Genomic DNA, 20,728 nt, shown 5'->3' on the forward strand with positions numbered 1-20,728 from the left:
CAGTCAGTTAAGCGTCTGCCTTTGGCTCAGGTCATGGTCCTAGGGTCCTGGGATCAAGTCCCATGTGGGGCTCCCTGCTCAGTGGGGAGTCTGCTTCTCCCTCTGCCTCTGCCCCTCCTCCTCCCTCAATGCTCTCTCTTTATCTCTCAAATAAATAAATAAAATCTTTTTTAAAGTTAAATAAAATCAATCAGAGAAGAAATAGAGATCACTGGTATTGCATTTATTCTAAGAAAGTAAAATTTCCCCCTGAGATCAACAAATATAAAAGGGTCACTCTGTCTAGCAGTGGTCACAGTACAGATACAGATAAAACCTTAAACTCTTGCCTGTGAGTTTCTGATTCTCCCTTTAAGTGTTATAATACTGATGTCTGCAGATTTGCAATGACGGGTAACCCTCACAGACATAATAATCATGTTGGAAAATGATGTTTTTCACTCTGAATAGACTGATTGTAGCCTTGGTAACCTGTGGCATTTCTTTTAATGCCTGTTGGATTATTCTCTACGATAAGCCAGTTCTTCTAAAGACTGGACTCCTTTGTAGTGAGGAGGGATAGGGACTTGTGCAGCAGCAGAAACATGTTTCCTGGCAGGAAGGAATATGTTATCACTGACTCCCAGTAACAGCCAGACATGAAATATGGAGGAGTGAGTCAGTGGTGGCCATTTTGCAGGAGAAGAAGCCAATAGGAATTGGTGATCCTGTGTGTAGGACTTCAGACTAGCAGCAGGATTTTTTCTTTTCTGAGCTTTGGGAAGGGCAGCAGTATTTGCAGCCCCTCAGGGAACAGGGATTGGGTAGCAAGGAGGGGTAGCATGTTGTGATAGTAGCGCTAATTACAAAAGCAGCATGGTGCTGATTCAGCTCTGGGACAGCCTTCACTTGCACATTCAAAGCTTCCAGTAGAATTTCCATTCCTTCCTTTGGGGTGAGATGGGGGGAACCAAGAGGGCACACATTCCTGCTCTTGAGTCTTCGTGGGGTGAAGAGGGAAGAGCTAGAAAAATTGCAGCCATGCCTGCTCCCCTCTCTGAGCGCCAAAGAAGTGAGGGCAGGGGTGACGCTGGGAGCAGCCAGCTTCAAATCTCTCTTTCTGGAGGCTCTCTAGGGATTTCGAAATTTCCTTGAGGAGTTCTTCCTGACCGTATAATATTACAGTAGAGAGTTCCTGGTGCCGTTGCCTTAGAGCATCTGACAGTCTTGGGTCTCTTACTCCTGTTTGAAGGGCAGTTTTATTGCTTTTCGACACTTTGGGGCTCACAATATTTCCTCTGTAGCCATACTCACTCTAAATGTGATGTTGAGATCATTTCATGTAATCGTATTTCTGAGAAACTGTATGATTTTTAATGATGACGGCTTGACATATGCAGGCAGTATCTGGGAACGGCAGCCCACCTAAAGAGATGTTAACAAAATGTTTAATTTTCCCCCTTCTCTTACGATACACTCCCACTGAGAAGTGAGATGAATTTACATTGGTGTTGAATATTTCAAAGCTCACCTTTTCCCACCGCCCTCCTCCCTGCACAAACCACATTTACCCAACACCCTCACACATTTTCTTCCTGAGTTAGAAAATTTAAAAAGAGAGAGAGAGAGAGACCATACAATGGGAAGGTCATTTCTGTTGAGAAAGCCTCCGGCCTGAGATAACAGCCCAGAGCAGCCACGACTGAGTAAGCATCAGCCAGGCAGGCCGTGGGAAGCTCTGACATTTTCCATGTGGTCCTTGCTCTCTGGCACTGACAGTCATTAGAGAAGCGGGTCACTAACCCTCTGGTTGTGTGTGCCCTGCAGTCACAGAGGAGTGGCGGAAGCAAGGCGGGCAGCCCTGGCAGCTCATTGAACCTGTCGATGGATTCCACCCCAATGAGGTAAGTGAGGTCACGTGGCAGTTGCTGAAGGCTATTAGGTTCCTTGTAAAATATAGTCAGGCGTCCATATGTTTGTCTTTATGCCCTTTTATTCCAGAAAGATGTACTCACATGTCAAAGATAGACGATTTAATTAAAACAAACTGAAAATCAGAATAAAAGGCAAGTGAGATCAAAATGATGCCTGGCTTCCTCCATTTCCTATCATGTGTGCGGGGCAGTCCTGACAGACTGCCAGCGAGAGCCTACAACGTCGGCTCTGTTTTCTAGGGGCTGATGTTAAAAGGGGCATACGTCATGGCCTCCATTAAAAAAAATAATAATAAATCAAATACTCAAAAAAAAAAAATCACAAGGATTCCTGGAAGTGAGACCTATGAGATATTTCTTCTATGGATCTTTCCAGAAAGGACACTGGATGAGAGAAAAACAGTGTCCATAGCAATATCCTGCAGTAAGAGCTGTTTCTTAACTAAAATTCCAAGGTTCAGTTCTGGAAAGTATTCTAATCTGGCCTCCTCACTGAGCTAGGGGAGCTGGTGCTGGGACTCTGCCCCTTCCAACGCTCACCCCACTCATTATCCCGACTTCAACCAGAGAAGCTCTGCTTTTATCTGTCATACATACTGGACCTGCTTGTGATATTTCTTCATTTAAGAAGAAAGAAAGAAAGAAAGAAAGAAAGAAAGAAAGAAAGAAAGAAAGAAAGAAAGAAAGAAAGAAAGAAAGGAAGAAAGAAAGGGAAAGGAAAGGAAAAGAAAAGAAAAGAAAGAAAAGGAAGGAAGAAAAGAAAAGAAAGAAAGAAAAGGAAGGAAGGAAGAAAGAAGGAAGTATGGGAGTAGTCCTGCCACTCTTCAAATTTTGAAAAGCTGGCAATCCTTTGCAACTCTAGCCTTTCTTGCCTAGTTTTGGTAAGGATGGCATGGCCGTGACAAGGGTCTAAACCAGAGAAGCAGTCCTGGTGCTCTCCCAGTGGCCTTGGTCTTCGTGGTCAGCCAGGCCATCCTTTCATCCTCTCAGGGAGAGCTGACCATCCCCTTAGGAGCCTGAATGGAATGGCAGCCCACCTTCCTTCAAGCTGCAGGCTCGCTGAGTGCCCAGGCAGGGCTAAGAACTGTGCAGAGGAAACAAAAGAGAGTGCCACTCTGTCTGCAGATGAAGAAACAGTGGAGTCCCGTAAATGGGTAAATTGGAAGTGAGCATCAAATGCCCATTTCCCACTTTAAACAACTGAAAAAATAAATCTAGGCAATGTACCTCGGGATATCTAACTTCCCTGTGTACCGTGTGGATGAGCTGATCCAACAGAATTATTGGCTAGAAGCTGGTTAAATATTAAAGTCTGCTCCCCATAGAATGATGACTTTTGTCTTAGGGTGATTTTTAATATGGAGACCTTCTTTCTGGCAATAATTAGGCAGTGATTCTTGTCATTCCTGCATTTACTTTTCTCATTCTAGAGAGAATTGTGGATATGAAGAAATGTCAGAGAAGGAGTTAATTAGGAACAAACTAAAAAGGAGAGGGTCAAAAATGGCTTTATTTTTATCCTTTGAGACATACTTCTCTGATCCATCAAAAGACCATCCTGTTCCTGACACTTAAAATAATATTAAGGTTCAAAGTCTATCACATTAGGGCTCCATCTTGCACTGAAACAGCTTTGCCTATAACCGATCATTTAGAACAGGGTCAAAAGCTGAAACCGGGGTGGAGGTGGAAGGGGTGGCACCAGGCTAGCTCAGTTGGATAGAAGATGCGACTCTTGATCTCAAGGTCATGAGTTCAAGTCCCACGTAGGGCGTAGAGCCTACTTTTAATTAATTAATTAGTTAATTTTTCCTGCTTTTTTATTTTTATTTATTTATCTCTGCATTTTTATTTTTTATTTTAATATGTTAATTTAAAAAAATGTTAATATGTTTATTTTTATTTATTTTATTTTATTTTATTTATTTAATATGTTAATTTAAAAAAAAAAGCAGAAAATCAGTGTGTGCCATAATCGCACATTACTCCTGAGAGATTTGTTCCTGTGCTGGTGGTCCATGATGACATGCTGAAGCCACATCCAAAGTGAGTGACAGTGGGTAGCCATGCATAAAACCTGCCTGTTTATCATATATTGAGCCGAAGAGTCCAGACTGCAACTTGCCATGCAAAAAAGTTTAATGAGTGCCTAACACAGTGAGAATTCAAGAGTGAACAGGAAGCTGCCCCTGCCATCTAGAGGGGAAGAATGACAAGTGAACAGACAATTAAATACAGTGTTGTCGACGCCTCCCGTCGTGTGAGCACCAGGCTATGGGAGTATTCTGTGGGATGGGATGGCAGAGAGCAGGGTTTGGAAAAGTTTTCAGAGGAGCTCACTCAGAGCTAAGAGCAGGAGCTAGTCAGGTGCAGGGGAAGAGGGAGGGGCTGCACCAAGTTCTGATAGGAGCAAACTGCAGGGGCCCAGATTTGCACGCAAATGAAATCAATAAGTCAAAAAAGCCAGCAGGGCACGGTGGAGGAAATGAAAGTGCTGCAGTATGGCTGGGTCATAGAGCACAGGCATGGGGTTGAGAGAGAGCAATCAAGCATACTTACTCAGGGACCAGATCACATAAGGTCTGTAGGGGGGTTGACCTTTTTCCTGTGGGAATGGAGGAGCCACTGAAGGTTTTCACGCAAGAAAGAAAAATAACCAGACTTGTGGTAGCAACTGGAAAATAGTGTGGTGGGGCCCATCCTAGAGACAGGGAGACGGTCTGGAGGGTGCTTCTGCAGGTGAGAGGTGGTGGCCCAGGGGAGTGGGGAGAGAGAGAAAGGTGTGCATTGGGTAGATTCCCACAGTTGAATCAACAGAACATGGCCATTTACTGGACATGAGCATGAAAGAGAATGAGAAGCTAAGCATAACATGGGAAACTGGAGAGATGATTCTGTTGCTCACCGAGGTGAAGAACACAGAGGGTAGGGTGGTTTGAGGAGGAGTTTGGTGCACATTGGATTAAAGGAGCCTGCAGGACATCCAAAATGGGGGTGTCATTTTAGCAGAGAATATACAAGCTTCAAGCTCAGGAAGGAGTCTGGGCGGAAGCTACAGATGTGAGCCCCTGAGCACATTGTGACTTAAAGCCTTAAAGAGGAGCCTCTCGGCCTTTCCGCAAGGTCCCTTCCAGATGATGCCCCTTACAGCAGGGGCAGGACTGATGGCTCCTTTTAGAACCTTAGGTTATTATTTAAAAACTAATAACTTAAAACTGCCACACATGTGTGTACACACACACACACACACACACAAGCAAACGATCCACAAAATAAGGGAGCTATGGGAGTCCACGTCTTTTCCATCTTAAAAGATCCAGACGGGCAAGGTTGGTCTAAGGGCCTCACGTTAATGGCATGGACATAATACCAACCAAAGGCGTAGACTCTGGCCATATTCACATGCCCGCCCACCAATTCCTGTACATCACAGCAAAAACAGTTGGTGCTGGCCTGTAACCACCAAGGAGGGAGCAGACTTTATCCTATTGGCCCATTTTTTTTTCTAAAACCCTACAAGAGAAGTACTAGAAGTGTTGATTCAATTGCTCCAATTTTCTTAGGAAGGCAAGTTTAATTAAGTATAAACATGAGTTGTGTTGAACAGTTCAAATTTATGATTGATACATTAAAATATTTTGACCAAATGGTATCAACCATCTAAACCCTTTGCTTATACTTTAATGGAAAATAACCAGGCACCTGTGTTACCTTTTCATCTCACTCCCCAAATGTAGAACCAGAATTTTAAGAAATATCTTCTTCAATCGGAGGGGGGAAAGTAGGTTATAATGCCGGACTTGACAGTTGATGAGATTTGGTGGGTGGAAAGGAGATGACTCACAGGACTGGGCATCTGGATGAACAGAAGTAAAAAATACCAAGACAAGGAACCCCAAAGAGGAAGGGGGCAGATCTGAGCATTCTGAATTTGGGGTGCTTGCACAATATCCAGATGGAAATGTCTAAATCACCATTGGGTCAAATTGATGGGTTCTGATCTGAGGACAGGGGCCTGGCCTGGAGACACAAGTTTGGAAATCCTTAGTATCTAGTTGAAAACTAGATACACTTGTAGGATTGAGACTGGCCCACGGGCTCAACTTGTGACCATGGCCCATCACAGAAGGACCCACCTGAGAGGAGACCCAGGAGACTATTTAACACCTCCAGTAAGAGCAGGTATAGCAGAGAGGGGAGAACAGCTGACTGAGAAACTGCTGACCAAATGCAGAGAAAGTTCGACCTATGAAAGAAATAATATGGCCAAGACCCAAGACCTAAATCTGTGGCTTGTAGAAGCCACAGCAGTTCTACTATTTAAAAATATTTTAAAATATCTGCAAAGCTAGGCCTCTGAATTGGTATTTAAAAGACCTCTGGGCCTACAGTCAGACAACAGTAAACAGAAAATATTGGAAGAGCCACAGACATACATCAAGTCCAGTGTCCTTGGCTACTCAGAGACCACTCAGCTCACCATCCCTAACACCTCCTGCCTTAGCAGCTTTGCCCCACAGAACTCTCTGCAAGACCACCTCCTCTCCCTCATGATGCCAGTAGAAGCTCCAACCAGCCTCCTAAAACTCTTCCCGCAAGCAATAAATTTTCCAGAACATTAACTCCCCTCCTTTCTTTTGAACCCTGAACCTTGTGCATCACTGGAAGCAGACATAAGATACTAATCAGTGGACTGGTATTTAATTGTATTTATATCTTTGGCTTTAATATTTATTATGTATATAATTGGTTATTAAGTGTTAAAGCCTCCAGGTCTTTATCTCAGCATGTAAGCCCCTGGGAATCCAAGGTCCTGAGTGGACTTGTGGAGTCCCTCAAAGAAGAAAATGACGCTGGCAGTGGGGAGGGTGGAGAGAAGGGCCCCCTGGCCAGGAACCCTCAAACATTTGGGGCTGGCCCTGCCCATGCATCGGGGACTCTAGCTGTTCAGTCTGCTTCAGACATAAAGCCAGCTAGCAACAATGGCTCTGGAATGACACACTGAGTCAGCACAGAGAGGGTAGAGCTGGGAATTTCCATTTTCCCATAGAGATAAATGTTTAAATACATCTTACACCACTGACATGTTGTTGCTTTACAAATTTAAGATTAATTGGGACAGGAATGCCTGGATGGCTCAGTCCGTTGAGCGTCTGACTCTTGATTTCAGCTCAACCGTATGCAGGGTCCTGGGATGGAGCTGAATGTCAGGTTCTGCCCTGGGCATGGAGCCTGCTTAAGATTCTCTCTCTCCCTCTCCCCCTCCCTCTCTCTCTCTCAAAATAAAAATTAAATTAATTGGGTTCAATAGACGATATTTCTGGGCAGATTAAGAGCCCAGGGAAGCAGAGCCATGCCTTCCCTGTGGTAAGGGCTTCCCTGCAGGCATTTAAAAGCAAGATAGCCCAGAAATGTTCTTCCTACAGGAAAAATAAATTCAGAGTGTATTTTTAACTTTGGTCTCATAAAACCCAAGAGTTAAATTTAGCAAGGGTTCAACTTTAAAGGGATCAGGGATGATAAGTTTTTGGTGAAACCTATGCAGTCTTGCTTTGAATTGCATTTATTTTTTTTTTAATATTATAAAAAGGTAGTTACTGTTCAGGGTTTGATTTTATAGTTGTCTTACTAATGAGTTCTATTTTTGTAGCAAAATACATAAAATTAGTTTATCAAGTAAGAATGCGAAGGGATCCTGGATGGCATCCAGCTGTGAGCCCCACTGGGCCTCTGTGGTGTGCAGGTGTGTCTCAGGAACGTGCCGGGCGGACCCAACGTCTTGTGTTCACGGGGAGGACCAGACGCTCTCCTGGAGAGGAGCTTGGCGTAGTCCAAATATAGTTAAGAGAAGAAGCGTGGCTCTGTTTAAAAGCTGTCATCAGAAGGGAGAGAGAGTCTCGAAGGCCTATGGTGGCTCTTCCCAGAAACTGCCCCAGGTTCCCACCCTCCCCTTCCCCTCTCCGGGGACTCCTGCCTCCATCCTGGGCGATTCCAGGGCCGCACATCAACCCTGAAAGATCTGTTTGGCTAGACCCACCTAAGTCAGTGGCGGGGTAAGCCCCCCTGCTTTGTTGCCCCTTCTGGGAGAACTTCGAAGAGGAGACTTCAGAGTGGACCAGGGACCCCCGCGTGGAATGGGCACCGGGAGCTTCTGAGCAGCAGCAGGGCCTGCAGGCAGACAGGTGGGGGTGGCCGTATCCCCCACTGGGGTTGCAGGAATGCCTGCAAAAAGGCAGCAGGGCTCCTCAGAGGGTAGCCCGAGGGAGCCGCCCCACCTGTTGGACTTGGCAGTGGGATCTGCACGCCCCGCAGCGGGGGCTGCCAGAGCTTGCACGCCGCGTCACCTGCAAAGGGAGAGACACTTACGGGCCTGACTGCGTTAACCAGGAAGTCCCCCTGAACCAGAACCTCGTCTTCGCCAGCACTGCGCTAGGCGGGAGGTCACCCGCGCACCTGCGTGGGAGGCAGGCGAGCCCCGCAGCCTCGGAACCCCCTCAGGTGCTCTGTCTCTGCTCCCTGTCCTGAGGACGAACGCCAGGGAGATGGGTGACCGGAGTCTCCGCCGGTGAGCCGAAGGAGCTCGCGCGCCTCTGATGGAATTTGCGCCCTGAAAAAACCGTGATACAGATCTACCTTGAGCGACACAGAAACACGTTCGTAATACAGGGCGAAGCAAACAAAAGCGTATTACAGACTGTGGGGGCGATGACTCAACCGTATGCATTTGTCAACACTCACGAGGCTGTTTACTGCAAGAAGTTAATTCCACTGTGTGTAAATTATACCTCGGAAAGAGCAGACCGTCAGATGATATTTACAGAAGGATCCACTCTCTGTGTGCCCGTGTGCGTGTGCTCATGCGTGTGTGCACGTGGGCTCCCTCTATTATAATTACAGATAACTTTCACTTACTCTGTTTTCTCCTTTTGCTTAATTGTCTTGTCAGATTTTTCTCACATGAATAGGGATTGCTTTACTATTTTAAACCGTGACCAGGGAAGCACAAAAGAATATTCGCATTCAGGGAATAGCTCACCCAGAATAATGAGGGGAAAGAGTGGCCGTGCCGTGCCTGGGTATCATGGGAGTTACAACAGGAGGCTGGTCCCAAGAGAAGCCCACAGTAGATGCTCAGTAAACGCTTGTCACATGAGTGAGTGATGAGAGTGGGTCATCTTCCCCCAAATCTCTAGTTTAATAATAACCATGCCGCTCTGGCTTTAGACCCAGTGTATTAGCAGTGCATACTCATAAATATTTTCATCTCCATTAGAGTGACAGTCAACTAATTGCTTTCAAACCGAAGAGTTACCGCGTGCACAAAGCTGAGCTCTTTCCTTTTAACTTTCCTCTTCTTATCCTCACCCCATCTCCTCCTTTATTAATTTAGATTGGGAAATAAATAACCACAAATGTCTTGGTTTTACATAATTGTTAGGAAGACAGCTTCGGTGTACCACGTAGCAGAAGGGCAGAAAACAAAACAGGAGAACCAGTAATTTTCCACGGACCTGGTGGCAGCCTCCCTTGTTGAGAAATAGCAGGAAAAACAGCCACAAGACTAGCCTTCTGTCTTCAGACGATGCTGATCACTTGGTGTGCGAGACAGGAGCAGCTCCTTCCTGGAAACCTGTGGGCTTAATAGTTATCCTGGGGGCGGGAAGGGAGCAGGAAGGGAGGTGGAGGGGGAGCAGAGGAGGTGGGAAAGGGCATAGGCCTGAGTGTGTGTGTGTGTGTGTGTGTGTGTGTGTGTGATGGGGGAGGGTGGCTCTGGGGTATGTGGTGCGTGGTTTTGGAGGGTGAGCTGTTGGGGGTGTGGTATTGGGGGTATGGTTCTATGTGGGAGGGGTGGCGGGGTGTGTTCTGTTAGACGCCATGTGGATATGATCAGGATTACAGTGCTGGATACACAGAATTTGGGTCCAGCTCAGAAGGCTCAGGAACATATTAAAATACTGGGGGTATTTAATGTAGCAACTTAACCAGTTCTCGTTTTTTCTAACAGCTGCTAAAACCTTACATGCAGTTTAGACCCAGAAGGGTCTTTAAACCATATACTCTAGCCCACTCAGTTTGCAAGTGAGAGAATTGCAGCCCAGAGAGTAGAAGGGAGCTGCCTAACATCCTTCAGACACCCCGCAGCACTATCTGTTGGAATGGTGAACAGGACCTGCCCTTTGGGGACATTGTCCATGTGCTTCTGAATAAAGTTGGGGACATCCCTGAGCACCTGCTCTGAACAGTGTGTACCCCCAAAAGGCCTTCAGCAGTCCCATTTCTCTGTCAGCATTCCCTTTGCCAGTGTAGCCAAGTTAGGACATCTGGGCCTGGCCGGGCCGCATCTGCTAAATAAGGGCATTATCTGCAGAGAAAGAGTCCTCAACGAAGTCATGTCAGTGACAAGCCAGAGGATTAGAGAACCAAGACTGGATCCTGCTAACACTATGAGTAAAGGGAAACCTGCTGTAAAACCAAGCAACCAGAGGGTGGATGTTAAGCGGGAAAAGCCAGAGACAGGGCTCACCCTAAACCCCAGCCACTCTCTTTGTGCTTATAGCCTCCTTCAGCTGCTGACCCTGCAGCCTCGTCTCCCAGGCATCCTTGGTTTCCCACCATGCCATTCTCTTCCACACCTCTGTGCCTTTGCACAGGCTGTGTCCTCCACAAGGTGCACTGTTTCCCACATCACCCATCTGGGGGAACTCCCCCCTTGAAAACAGCTCAGCCATGACCCTCTTCAGGGAGGACCTGTCGCTTCCCCCTGCCCAGCAGAGCCGGCACCTCCTCCTCTTCCAGCGTCGACAGAACCCCGGGTGGGTTTGGTGGCGTCATTTTGCATGTCTGGAGTTCCTTGAAGGAAAGACTTACCCTGTTAATCTCCAAAACCTAGGCCTTAGGCCTGCACTAGATGTTAGCTGTCCACAGATAAATGAAAACATGCATTTGCTGTCTGTTACGAAATAAAAAATCAATCACCTCAATGTTAGCGCTCAAAACAATGCAGAAGTCATAGTTTCTGTGAGACAGACAGTTTGGGGCGTCTACTTAGGGTCTCACGTGAAAATCCAGGTGTGTCATCCCAGTCCCATCCTCATCCAGAGACTCAACAGGGAAGAATTGCTTCCAGCTTCACTTAGGTTGTTGGTAGAATTCATTTCCTTGTGGTTGTAGGACTGAGGACCCAGCTTCTTGCTGGATGTCAGCCCCCTACCATGCAGGCTTCCCGACAAGCCTTTTCCCTTCATCAGCCTCACAGAGTCTCCCAGGCAAGTCTGCCAGCAAAGCAGAGTCTTAGATAATGTTCCACAGTCACTGAAGTGGCATCCTTTTACCTTTGCCATACTCCATTGATCAGAACCAAGTGATAGGTCCCACGCACAGCAAGGGAAAAAAGGATTCTGCAAACACACAAAGCAAGGAATCATGGGAGACCATCCCAGAGTCTGCCCACCAACAAAGAATATGGTAACTCCTGCTGCTAAAGTCTTGTCTTTAGTATAATTTTCCTTTTGTTCTTCCTTTGGGTTCTCTCTTGCAGGTGGCTTCCCATCTGTTGGCAGATCGCTTCTGGAAGAAGGTGCAGCTCCAGTGGCCCCAGGTTCTGGGAAAGGAGAATCCGTTCAACTCTCAGATCGAACAGGTGTTTGGAGACCAAGGGGGCCACTGAGTGCCTCTAGAAGACACACTCTTGGAAAGCTCAGGGAAGCAAGAACTTGGGTGAATTCATTCAACAGATGGTTATGGGGCTGCCATTTTGCCGGCCCTAGGACCCTCTTTCGCAGCAACTCTGCAAAGTGCTTTTCTCTCATTTTGGAGACTATCTGAATGGCAGTGTGATGCTGAGTGTTTCAGGGAGCAGTTCCCTCCATTTGTCCCTCAAATCACCTTTAATAAAGTGTTGTGGCTGCCATTCCAAGCAAGAGAGAGTATCTGTGCCCTCTAATAGCTAATTGTTCTAAAAACAAATTAAAAGTCCAGCGATGCTCAGCAACTTAGCCGGGGTCTTGGTGCCCCAGGACTGAACCTCGGTCTGTTGCTGCTTCTCTGAGATGGCAGGCAAGCTGGGGTGGCTCCTGGGAAGGCTGCTGGCTGGCTGCCAAGGACTCTCAGAAGAGAACACAAGACTACAAACACAAGATTTGGTACAAACTTGAATGTTTATCTAGAACAAGAAAAGAAATCACAACAAATGATAATTTTTTTTAAATTGACAAACGGCATAAGCCCCACAAAATCCAGATGATTGAAAAAATGACAATTTTTTTTTCTTTAAAAGGTTTTCTTACATTCGTTGGCTGCATAATCTCATCATCTTTCCCTATGACAATGACTTGGTGATATCGTGGTCTACAGAAAGGACAGAAAAGCAAAAATGCGTTGCTTTTATTGATAATTTAGAGGAGTTTCCTTCAGCTGCAAATCTCATTGGTAAAGTCATGTACATTTCTAGGATTGTTGTCAAATGGGGAGCATCTCGATCAAATTTCTGTTGAGTGAGCGCTGTTAGAGCTGTGCTCCCTATTTGGAGTATTGTTCATGTTTTGTGTGCATATAAGCCCAGGAATTCTGGTAAATTCTATTGGACACCATTCCTGTTGGTGTCTCACCTCCCTTGCCCATCTCCGATGCAGCCGCGGATTTTGGGGGGTCAGTGGGTGTAGGTGTACACCCAGACCCACATCGCACTGCCAGCACCCGACTTCACATGGGCACGTCTTCCTACATTCTGCCCTCAGGATCTTGCTTGCCACAGCCCAGAGATGTGGGGCTGTTCTACTCCAGGGATCCCAGGAGCCAGGGAATAAATGTACCAGCCACTTCCTTTCATGGTCCGTTTGGGGAGGCGTTCCATGTGCTTCTCAGGGGCAGAATCAGCCCCTTTGTGCTTGCAACAATGCCATCGATGGTGCTTCCTCCTACTCTGTCACTCTCCTCGTCCCCTCATTCCTGCTCTCTGGGATGCTTCCCAAATAAACCACCTGCACCTAAGTCTTTGTCTCAATAGAGACAAAGTTAAAATGATGGTATGTGCAGAATTGTGTATGCGTTATTACTGAATATATTCCTGAGAAGCAGATGCTTCTCTTTCAACTAGACATCAACGCAAACCAAATCTACTTACAGTCCACTGTCCATTGCCGTGGACCAGCGTCTGGCTTTGTGCCTTTTACACCTGTTTCTCCTCCATGATCCACCACTTCCCACGCTGGGAGCTGTAGGATATGTTCATACTCTGATCTGCCCATCGGCCTTGCACCCTTATAACCAGGCTGGTGAATCTGAAAGTCACCCAGCTGTGCCCAGAAATGACTGCAAACCACATAAATATTTCCATGTACACCCACCCTAAATGGATCTCCACTTCCGCTGCCCCAAATTTCCCATGGCTAGCCCACAGCCACCAGATGGAAAAGAAAGTATAAAGAGAAGCAGCAATTGTGTTTAAAATACCCTGCTTTTGCCAATTTTACAAGCAGGTAACCATGCAAACGCATTTCTTGGGCCCCTTCCGAGGCTTTGGAAGGGACCCTAAACTTAATCTCTTTTAGACTCGCGATCAATCCACCTCACCTCACAAAATTAATTTGCCAGATGGTGTGCGAGTTCCGTTTTAGGGGCCTAAATACTTAAAATGTTGTCGACCCATTAATTTCTGTCCCCTGGACAGAACACTTACTTCAACCTGACCAGGACATGTCCTGGGGAGATGGATCAACAGGGGACCAACATGCCAGCGGGAAACCTCTTGCTTCCAGCAGGAAATACAAATGAGGAAAGTGAATCGGAGCATATGAGGTGTGGAGGTGTAAGACTACGGAAATCTTACCTGTCTCCTCCTGGGGCATGTGTCCACTAACAGCGTCTTGGTAAGTCCATCACTGGTTTTGGTGTTCCAACATCTCATGTTATGTTAAGGACCGAGATAACAATACTTGTCATAGCATTGTTTTCTTGGTTCTTTTTTTTTTTTTTAATCCGAAATCTTAAGCAGGTGGTCTCAAGACATACACAGAGAACACCGCACTAAAATTTTGTATTCCTTTAGAAAGAATTCTATTTAATCCTCACTCTGTTTAAGATGCTTTCAAGTTATTTTATTGCTCTTCTAACTTCTACTTCCCAGGCTACTTGTGAAGCTGATAATCTCATATTGCTTTTGCTGTTGCTGGGAGGATAGAGAATTCATTTTAGGCCTAGCCATTTTCCAGAAGGCCCTGAAGGACTAGAGTTGTTGAAAAGTGTGGAATGAATAGGGAGATTTGGAAAGTACAGAGAAGAGGTTCCCAGACTGAAACATCCTAAGACCACCCACCTCCTTTTTCCTACCCTAGAAGTCACCTCTGGCCTGGCCACTTTTCCCTGTTCAAATTCTCTTAGGGGCAGAAGCCCCCACACTGGGGAACAGTTTCACCAGGACCATATTTCCCCTCCCCCACTTGAACACGTTCAGGTGTGGAGGAAGACAGGCCTTCCTCCTCGCTCCTGGGGCATGACATCCCAAAATCCAAGGGTGAGACAGATGGCACTCCCATCTCACTTTTTTTTTTTTTAACAAAACACCAATACTACACAAAGTAAGTGCTAAATACCACCACTGTCTCCTCAAGAAGTCCAAGGCCAGGCCCTCGCCCGGGGTTGGGGACCCATGAGTGAAGCAAGTCCACTTCTGCCTCTATCTTTATACTCCACCAATCCAAACACATTCCTTCTTCGAGATTCAATCACATCTTTCTCTCTGACTGAGAGATGTTCTGTCCCTATAGGGTGCTTTGTGTACTTCTCATAACTTCTGAGTGTTCAGAATTTACAAGATACCTGCAGGGCGCAACTTTGATCTTGTATTTCTGCCCTGGTGCCTCTTGGGATCCTGTCTTCGGCCTCCATGTTTTCAGAATCATAGTGTGCGAGTGCTAGCCTCAGAGAGGCACGTGAAGGACATTTCTGGGGGGCTCACATCCCTCTCCATCTCCTTCCCCCATTCCTGCAGTGGCCTCCTGATGAGATGCACTGGAAGAGAGGCTCCAGGAGATGAGAACCTGGACAGTCATGTTCCCCCCCGTATCCACAGCCTTACGAGAAGCCTGGCCCTCAAGAGGTGCTCAGTAAGTAGTACCGAGTGATAAGTGAGTGGACGAGTGAATGAATGAAGAAGGAAGGAGACATTACAGTTGCCTTCCAAGTCATACTTCATTATTTCTTGCTATTCAAAAACAAAACAAAAAAGAAGGAGCCTGTTTTTTGACATATTTAAATTAGCCTCACTGGAGCACACTTGTGAACTGAGAGGGCAAGAAAGAAAAGCAATTAATGAGAAGATGCCTTCCTCCCAGAGACCATTGGTGGGGAGGCTTGGGCTCCCATGTAATCTTCATCTAAACACCCAGCTCTCTATTTTCATTGGTTTCTCCTACTTTTAGATTAAATACCTGTCTAGCCCTTTCCTATTGAAATAGATCTGCCCATTTTCTATGTGAACAATTATTAAGAACTTCTATTCTTCCCACCACCACTCCTGGGCATTTTTAATTTGGGATAGAGCCTTTTGGGCTCAGGCCTTGGTGAAAGAAAAATTTCCAGGGCCCCTAGCCAGAGTAGATCAGCTAAAAATCTTTGTATGCTACTTGTATTGGCACATGATAGCAGGACCTAAGCCCCAGGGACATGGCTTGCTTTCCCATCCCACTTTCTCACCCCGTTAACTCCACTAGAAAACGGATTCTTAACTATGGGAACCCTACTCCCCCCAGAATTTAGAATGCCTATGAACTTGAGTGGAGGAAAAATTGTATTCGAGACCCTCTAAAACGGCATTTCCTTTTATTATGAATGTAGGCAACAAAGTAGCTGTATTTTTGTTACAGATATTTACATATCACATTCCATTTGCTGCAGATACAATCAATTCAATTCTCATTATTCATAGGAGTTATGTTCCATTAAGTCATTCTGAACACTGAATTAGCAAATAATGAACCATCGCTCCTAGGGGACATAGAGGGTTATGTTCCTGTGAGCCTCTGGTCATAACATTTATCATTCAGCCCATCAATACATAACTTTGTTTCATGTGTGGTTTTTGTTAAAGACACCTATTTCATTTATAGTCGATTAATTAACATTGAACTCATAGCCAACGGCACTTTAGCTCCCATCCGAATGAAGATTATCTGCACATCTATTTTCTCTATAATGCACGTCACAGCCTTCTTGCACTCAGGAGCCCACATGACGCTTCAGCACTGCACCTGCACCAACAGAAAGCATAAAACTTCCCAAAACATGAGTTACTTAACAATGTAAAAGCTGAAACAAGAAGACGGAACACTGCTTTATTCAACCTCAGCTGGAAACATACAGGTCAGGGGACTGAAATTTTCCCTATTCAAATGACCGCAAAAGTGCCATGGGTATTTATTTGGGGGTTACAAATAAATTTAGCACGTAGGCAAATTCACAAATACAGAATCCTGAATAATGAGGATTGACCATTTCTTAAAATATCATTTATGGCCATAAATACTTTGAAATCACTCCAGTTATTAGACCCATTCATTACAAAGGAAGCACATAAAACAGTAAAAGCAAAAGAAGCACATGTATTAATGTATGCCTGTTTTTGATATTTCGAAGTATTTTTAGTAGGGTGATACTTGGTTTCCTTTGTAATCCCGTATGTTCTATTTTTTGCATTTAAAAATGTTATTCTGAAAAAGGACGCTCCAGGCTTCCCCAGCCTGCCGAAGGGATTCATGAACAAAAGGTTGTATGCTTTGGGAGGTGATGTTTGGCAAAGAACCCCACAGTCCAAAAAAGCTGGAAGCATGGTATAATTTCTCTGCTTCCCAAAAAGTCACAGGGCGGAAGTTCTATAGTGAAGAAGGGTGTCCCACTCACCATTTACCCCACATTTTCAACCCAAAGCCTTTTTCCCATACGATAGCTGTTAACACGCTGTAGGTACTGTGCTCTATGGAACTGCCTTGGGAGATCCTGCCTAGAGAAATGAGCGTCTGTCCAATGTGCTCACTGATGTGCAAGAGGGCGATTTCCCAGGTATATCTAGACTCGAATCACCACACCTCGGCTTCTCTGTGAGGCAGAATGTCTTTGGAATCCTTCTCGTAGCAACAACAGCTTTCGTGGTCAAACTTAAGATGACCAAAGTGGCACCTCTCCAGGGCCCTGAGACCCAGGGCACATTCACTGTGCTTTATGGATTTCCTGATGAATGGATGCATCAATATGCTATTAACACGTCAGTTTCTCATTAAATCTGAGTACGGAATCCGTGTTTGCCCGGTGGGATGAACTCCTCTAATCTGATCTGGCAGAGGTTCTAGCATAAATATTCATACGAACTAGGTCTCTTTTAATCTGGTCCTTTGCTTGGGGTAAAGGGGGGTGGGGAGAGGTTTCTTTTAAAGGCTGTTTCTGGGTCGCTTCTTAAAACCACAGTATCCAAAAATAATGGCTTCATCATCACGAATCTGTCGTTAAGAAGGATTACACTTTTGAATCTCTTGGATGGATAGAAATGCAGAGGGGAAATAAAGAGCACACAATGAGGCTTGCTGAGGATTGCTCTGGGCCCTGGGCTCTTGGCTGGCTGCTTTGTTTATAATTAAATACGCGGAGCATTTAGAGGAACGCTTTTCAGCCTCGGAGTGCTACAAATGTAACTCACGGGTTCACAGAGCCTCGGTCAATAAGCAGCAGCTGAAGGATGGGTAGGAGGGGCGCACCCAGGGCTTCTGGGGCCTGCAAGGCTTAAGGCAGCTTCAGACCCCAGGGACTTTCAGTCTCGCCAAAGACTCTGTCCTCAGAGATGCGCTCTTTGCACAGGCTCAGAAAAAACCAGGTGTTAATATTTTTACAGCAGCCTCCCCATTGCAGTTCTGCAAACATCAGCCGGAGCACAGACGTCGAGCGAGGCTTCTGGAGAAGCAGAGAGCTTTTGAGGGATAAGAAGTGGAAATTCTGGGCACATACAACTCTTGTGGCAGGAACACAATTCTGTCCTGCTTGCCTTTGCGAGCTGAGGGATATATCAAAACACAACGAGTAGGGACTTTGTGAAGCAACAGGCTTTGGAGGTTCTCATCTGGGTTTGAATGTTGTTGAAGCTGCTGGTGCCTCAGTCACTTTTTCTTCAAAATGGGAGCGGTAGTATCTGCTTCCTGGCCCCATAGCGAACATTAATGGTAAGAGCCGATGCTCACAGAGGGCTGAGTGACATATATTTTGCACTTACACAACCACAGGGGGCAGGTCTACCGTGATTATGTGCTTTCACAGGTAAGGAAACAGAGGCAGTGAACGATTGAGTAACTTGCTGGAGTTTGCATGGCTGATAAATGATGAATCAAGGATTTGAAGCCAAGCCCTCTGGCTCCAGGTTCTGCACTGCCAACCACTAGGTGACATTGCTCTGATTAAATAAGATAACATTTATAGAAGATGGCTAAGTCATCAAACAACATATGGTCTCATGGTCTCTACAACCAGGGTGTAGTTTGGCCACCACACACGCTGGTGTTGGCTTTTTCTGAGGAGTAAAACCAGAACTCATCAACTGATACAGCCCATGCCCCTGCACGCTCCCTCCTCTCCTGTCCTGTCTTTTATCCTACCTCCCAGCCGCAGGAAACTTGTCCTCAAAAACATGGGCAGTGGGAGGTCTCCGAAGATGGCGGCTAGCCAGTCATGTGCATGCTGCTCCTTCCACGGAAAGACATGGCACGATTCCCACCCCTTGAAGTTGGCCTGGTCCAGGGAGACTTCTACACCAGGTTAGCACAAGGAGGCAGAGCTGCCTCTTTACCTCTTGGGTCATAGAGCCACCCTGAAGGGAAGTCGAGGCCATGCTGCCATGAGAGAGGCCCTGGGCAATGAGATGCCATGTGGAAGAGAGTAGCCACATCTCGGAGGTGTGAGAGAGGCTTTCTTGGGCCTTCCAGCCCAGCCCTCCACCAGTTGGATGTTGCCCAATAGACAATCTCAGCCAAGACCACATGGGGCCCAACCAACCTACAGAATCATGAGGTATCATACACTTCTTATTCCAAGACTCCTCGTTTTTTTAAAGATTTATTTATTTATTTATTTGACAGAGAGAGAAAGATCACAAGTAGGCAAATAAGCAGGCAGAGAGAGAGGAAGGGAAGCAGGCTCCCTGCTGAGCAGAGAGCCCAACGTGGGGCTCGATCCCGAGACCCTGAGATCATGACCTGAGCAGAAGGCAGAGGCTTAACCCACTGAGCCACCAAGGTGCCCCAAGCCTCCTCATTTTTGAGGAGATTTTTATACAGCAACAGTGAACCAAAACACAGGCCTAGCCCCCTCACAGCTCCATGTCCTTTCACAGGCCATCTCCTTAGCCCGCACACCCTTCTTTGATTGGAACACTCTTATTCAGTCTTCAAGACCCAGCTCACTCCACTGTTGTCACGGATGAGAAGATACAGACACACTCACAGTCTGCTCGAGAATCTCGAGGATTAGGTTCAGCTGCTTATGAGTAAAGAAATGACAGTGCTTTAAAAAGAGAGAGAATTATTTCTCACATAAAAGACATCCAGTCATAGGTGGTGCAGGCCTAGCAAAAGACATATATACAAAAACAATATTTTGCTGAAAAAAAGCTAAGAGGTCTAAATAAATGGAAATATATACCTTATTCAATATGGAAAACTCAATATTATTGGGAAGCCTGGGTGGCTTAGTCAGTTAAGCATCTGTATCTTGATTTCAGCTCAGATCATGATCTCAAGGTTGTGGAATCGAGCCCCATGTCGGGCCCTGAACTTAGCAGGGAGTTGGCGAGAAATTCTCTCTCCCTCTGCCCCTCCCCACCCTTGCTTGCATGCAGGCTCCCAACAAGAAAAGAAAAAAAAAAAAGGAAGAAGAAGAAGAAGAAAAAATATTACTAACTTGTAAATTCTACTTAAATGGATCTACAGATTCAGCATAATCCTAAACATAATCCCAGAGATTTATTTTGGATACAATTTGAAGCTGATTCTAAAACTTATAGGAAGATACAAAGAACTTAGATTAACCAAAATAATTTTGGAAAGAAAAGTAAAAAACATTAAAGGTGTTTCACTCCCTGACTTACTATAAAACTACAATAATCAAGATAGTGTGTCACTGTCATCAAGACATAAATAACTAAATGGAACAGAATATAGTACTTAGGGAAAAAAACCTCAATATATATGGTCATTTGATTTCTTTACAAAGTTGCGAAGGAAATACAAGGGAAAATGTAAGTCTTTAATAAATAGTACTGGAACATCATATGTTTTTAACGACCCTCCACCCCAATAGCATACCATATATATAAACTAATTTCAGATGGATTAATGTAATGTAAAAGTTAAAACTGAGGGGCGCCTGGGTGGCTCAGTGGATTAAAGCCTCTGCCTTCAGCTCAGGTCGTGATTCCAGGGTCCTGGGATCGAGCCCCGCATCGGGCTCTCTGCTCGGCAGGGAGCCTGCTTCCTCCTCTCTCTCTGCCTGCCTCTCTGCCTAGTTGTGATTTCTCTCTGTCAAATAAATAAAATATTAAAAAAAAAAGTTAAAACTGAAACCCTTCTAGAAGAAAATATTTTTAAAAATATCTTCACAGTTTGGGGATAAGTAAGGGTTTGCTAGCCAAGACACAGAAACAATGACAAAAAAAAAAAAAAACTGATAAACTTTAGACAGAATTAACATTATTCTGTTAAATTACACAAAGTTTAAAACTCCTGCTTATCCAGAAACGCCACAGACAGGGAGAAAATATTCACGAAATATACATCTGACAGATG

At 45.5% G+C, this 20,728-nt stretch overlaps 1 protein-coding gene across 2 annotated transcripts in view; it reads left to right on the plus strand.

The window, feature by feature from the left end:
• Window positions 1-11,823, plus strand: part of AOAH (acyloxyacyl hydrolase) — a 166,102-nt gene extending 154,279 nt beyond the window's left edge. For both annotated transcript variants that reach the window (XM_046021072.1, XM_046021071.1), the window contains exons 21-22: window positions 1,807-1,883; window positions 11,452-11,823. In XM_046021072.1, the coding sequence (XP_045877028.1) occupies window positions 1,807-1,883; window positions 11,452-11,580 (206 nt within the window). In that variant the 3' untranslated portion in view covers window positions 11,581-11,823. The remainder of the gene's footprint in view (window positions 1-1,806; window positions 1,884-11,451) is intronic.
• Window positions 11,824-20,728: the final 8,905 nt, after the last annotated feature.

This window comes from Meles meles, chromosome 10, assembly GCF_922984935.1.
Source record: "Meles meles chromosome 10, mMelMel3.1 paternal haplotype, whole genome shotgun sequence".
NCBI classification, from domain to species: Eukaryota; Metazoa; Chordata; class Mammalia; order Carnivora; family Mustelidae; genus Meles; species Meles meles.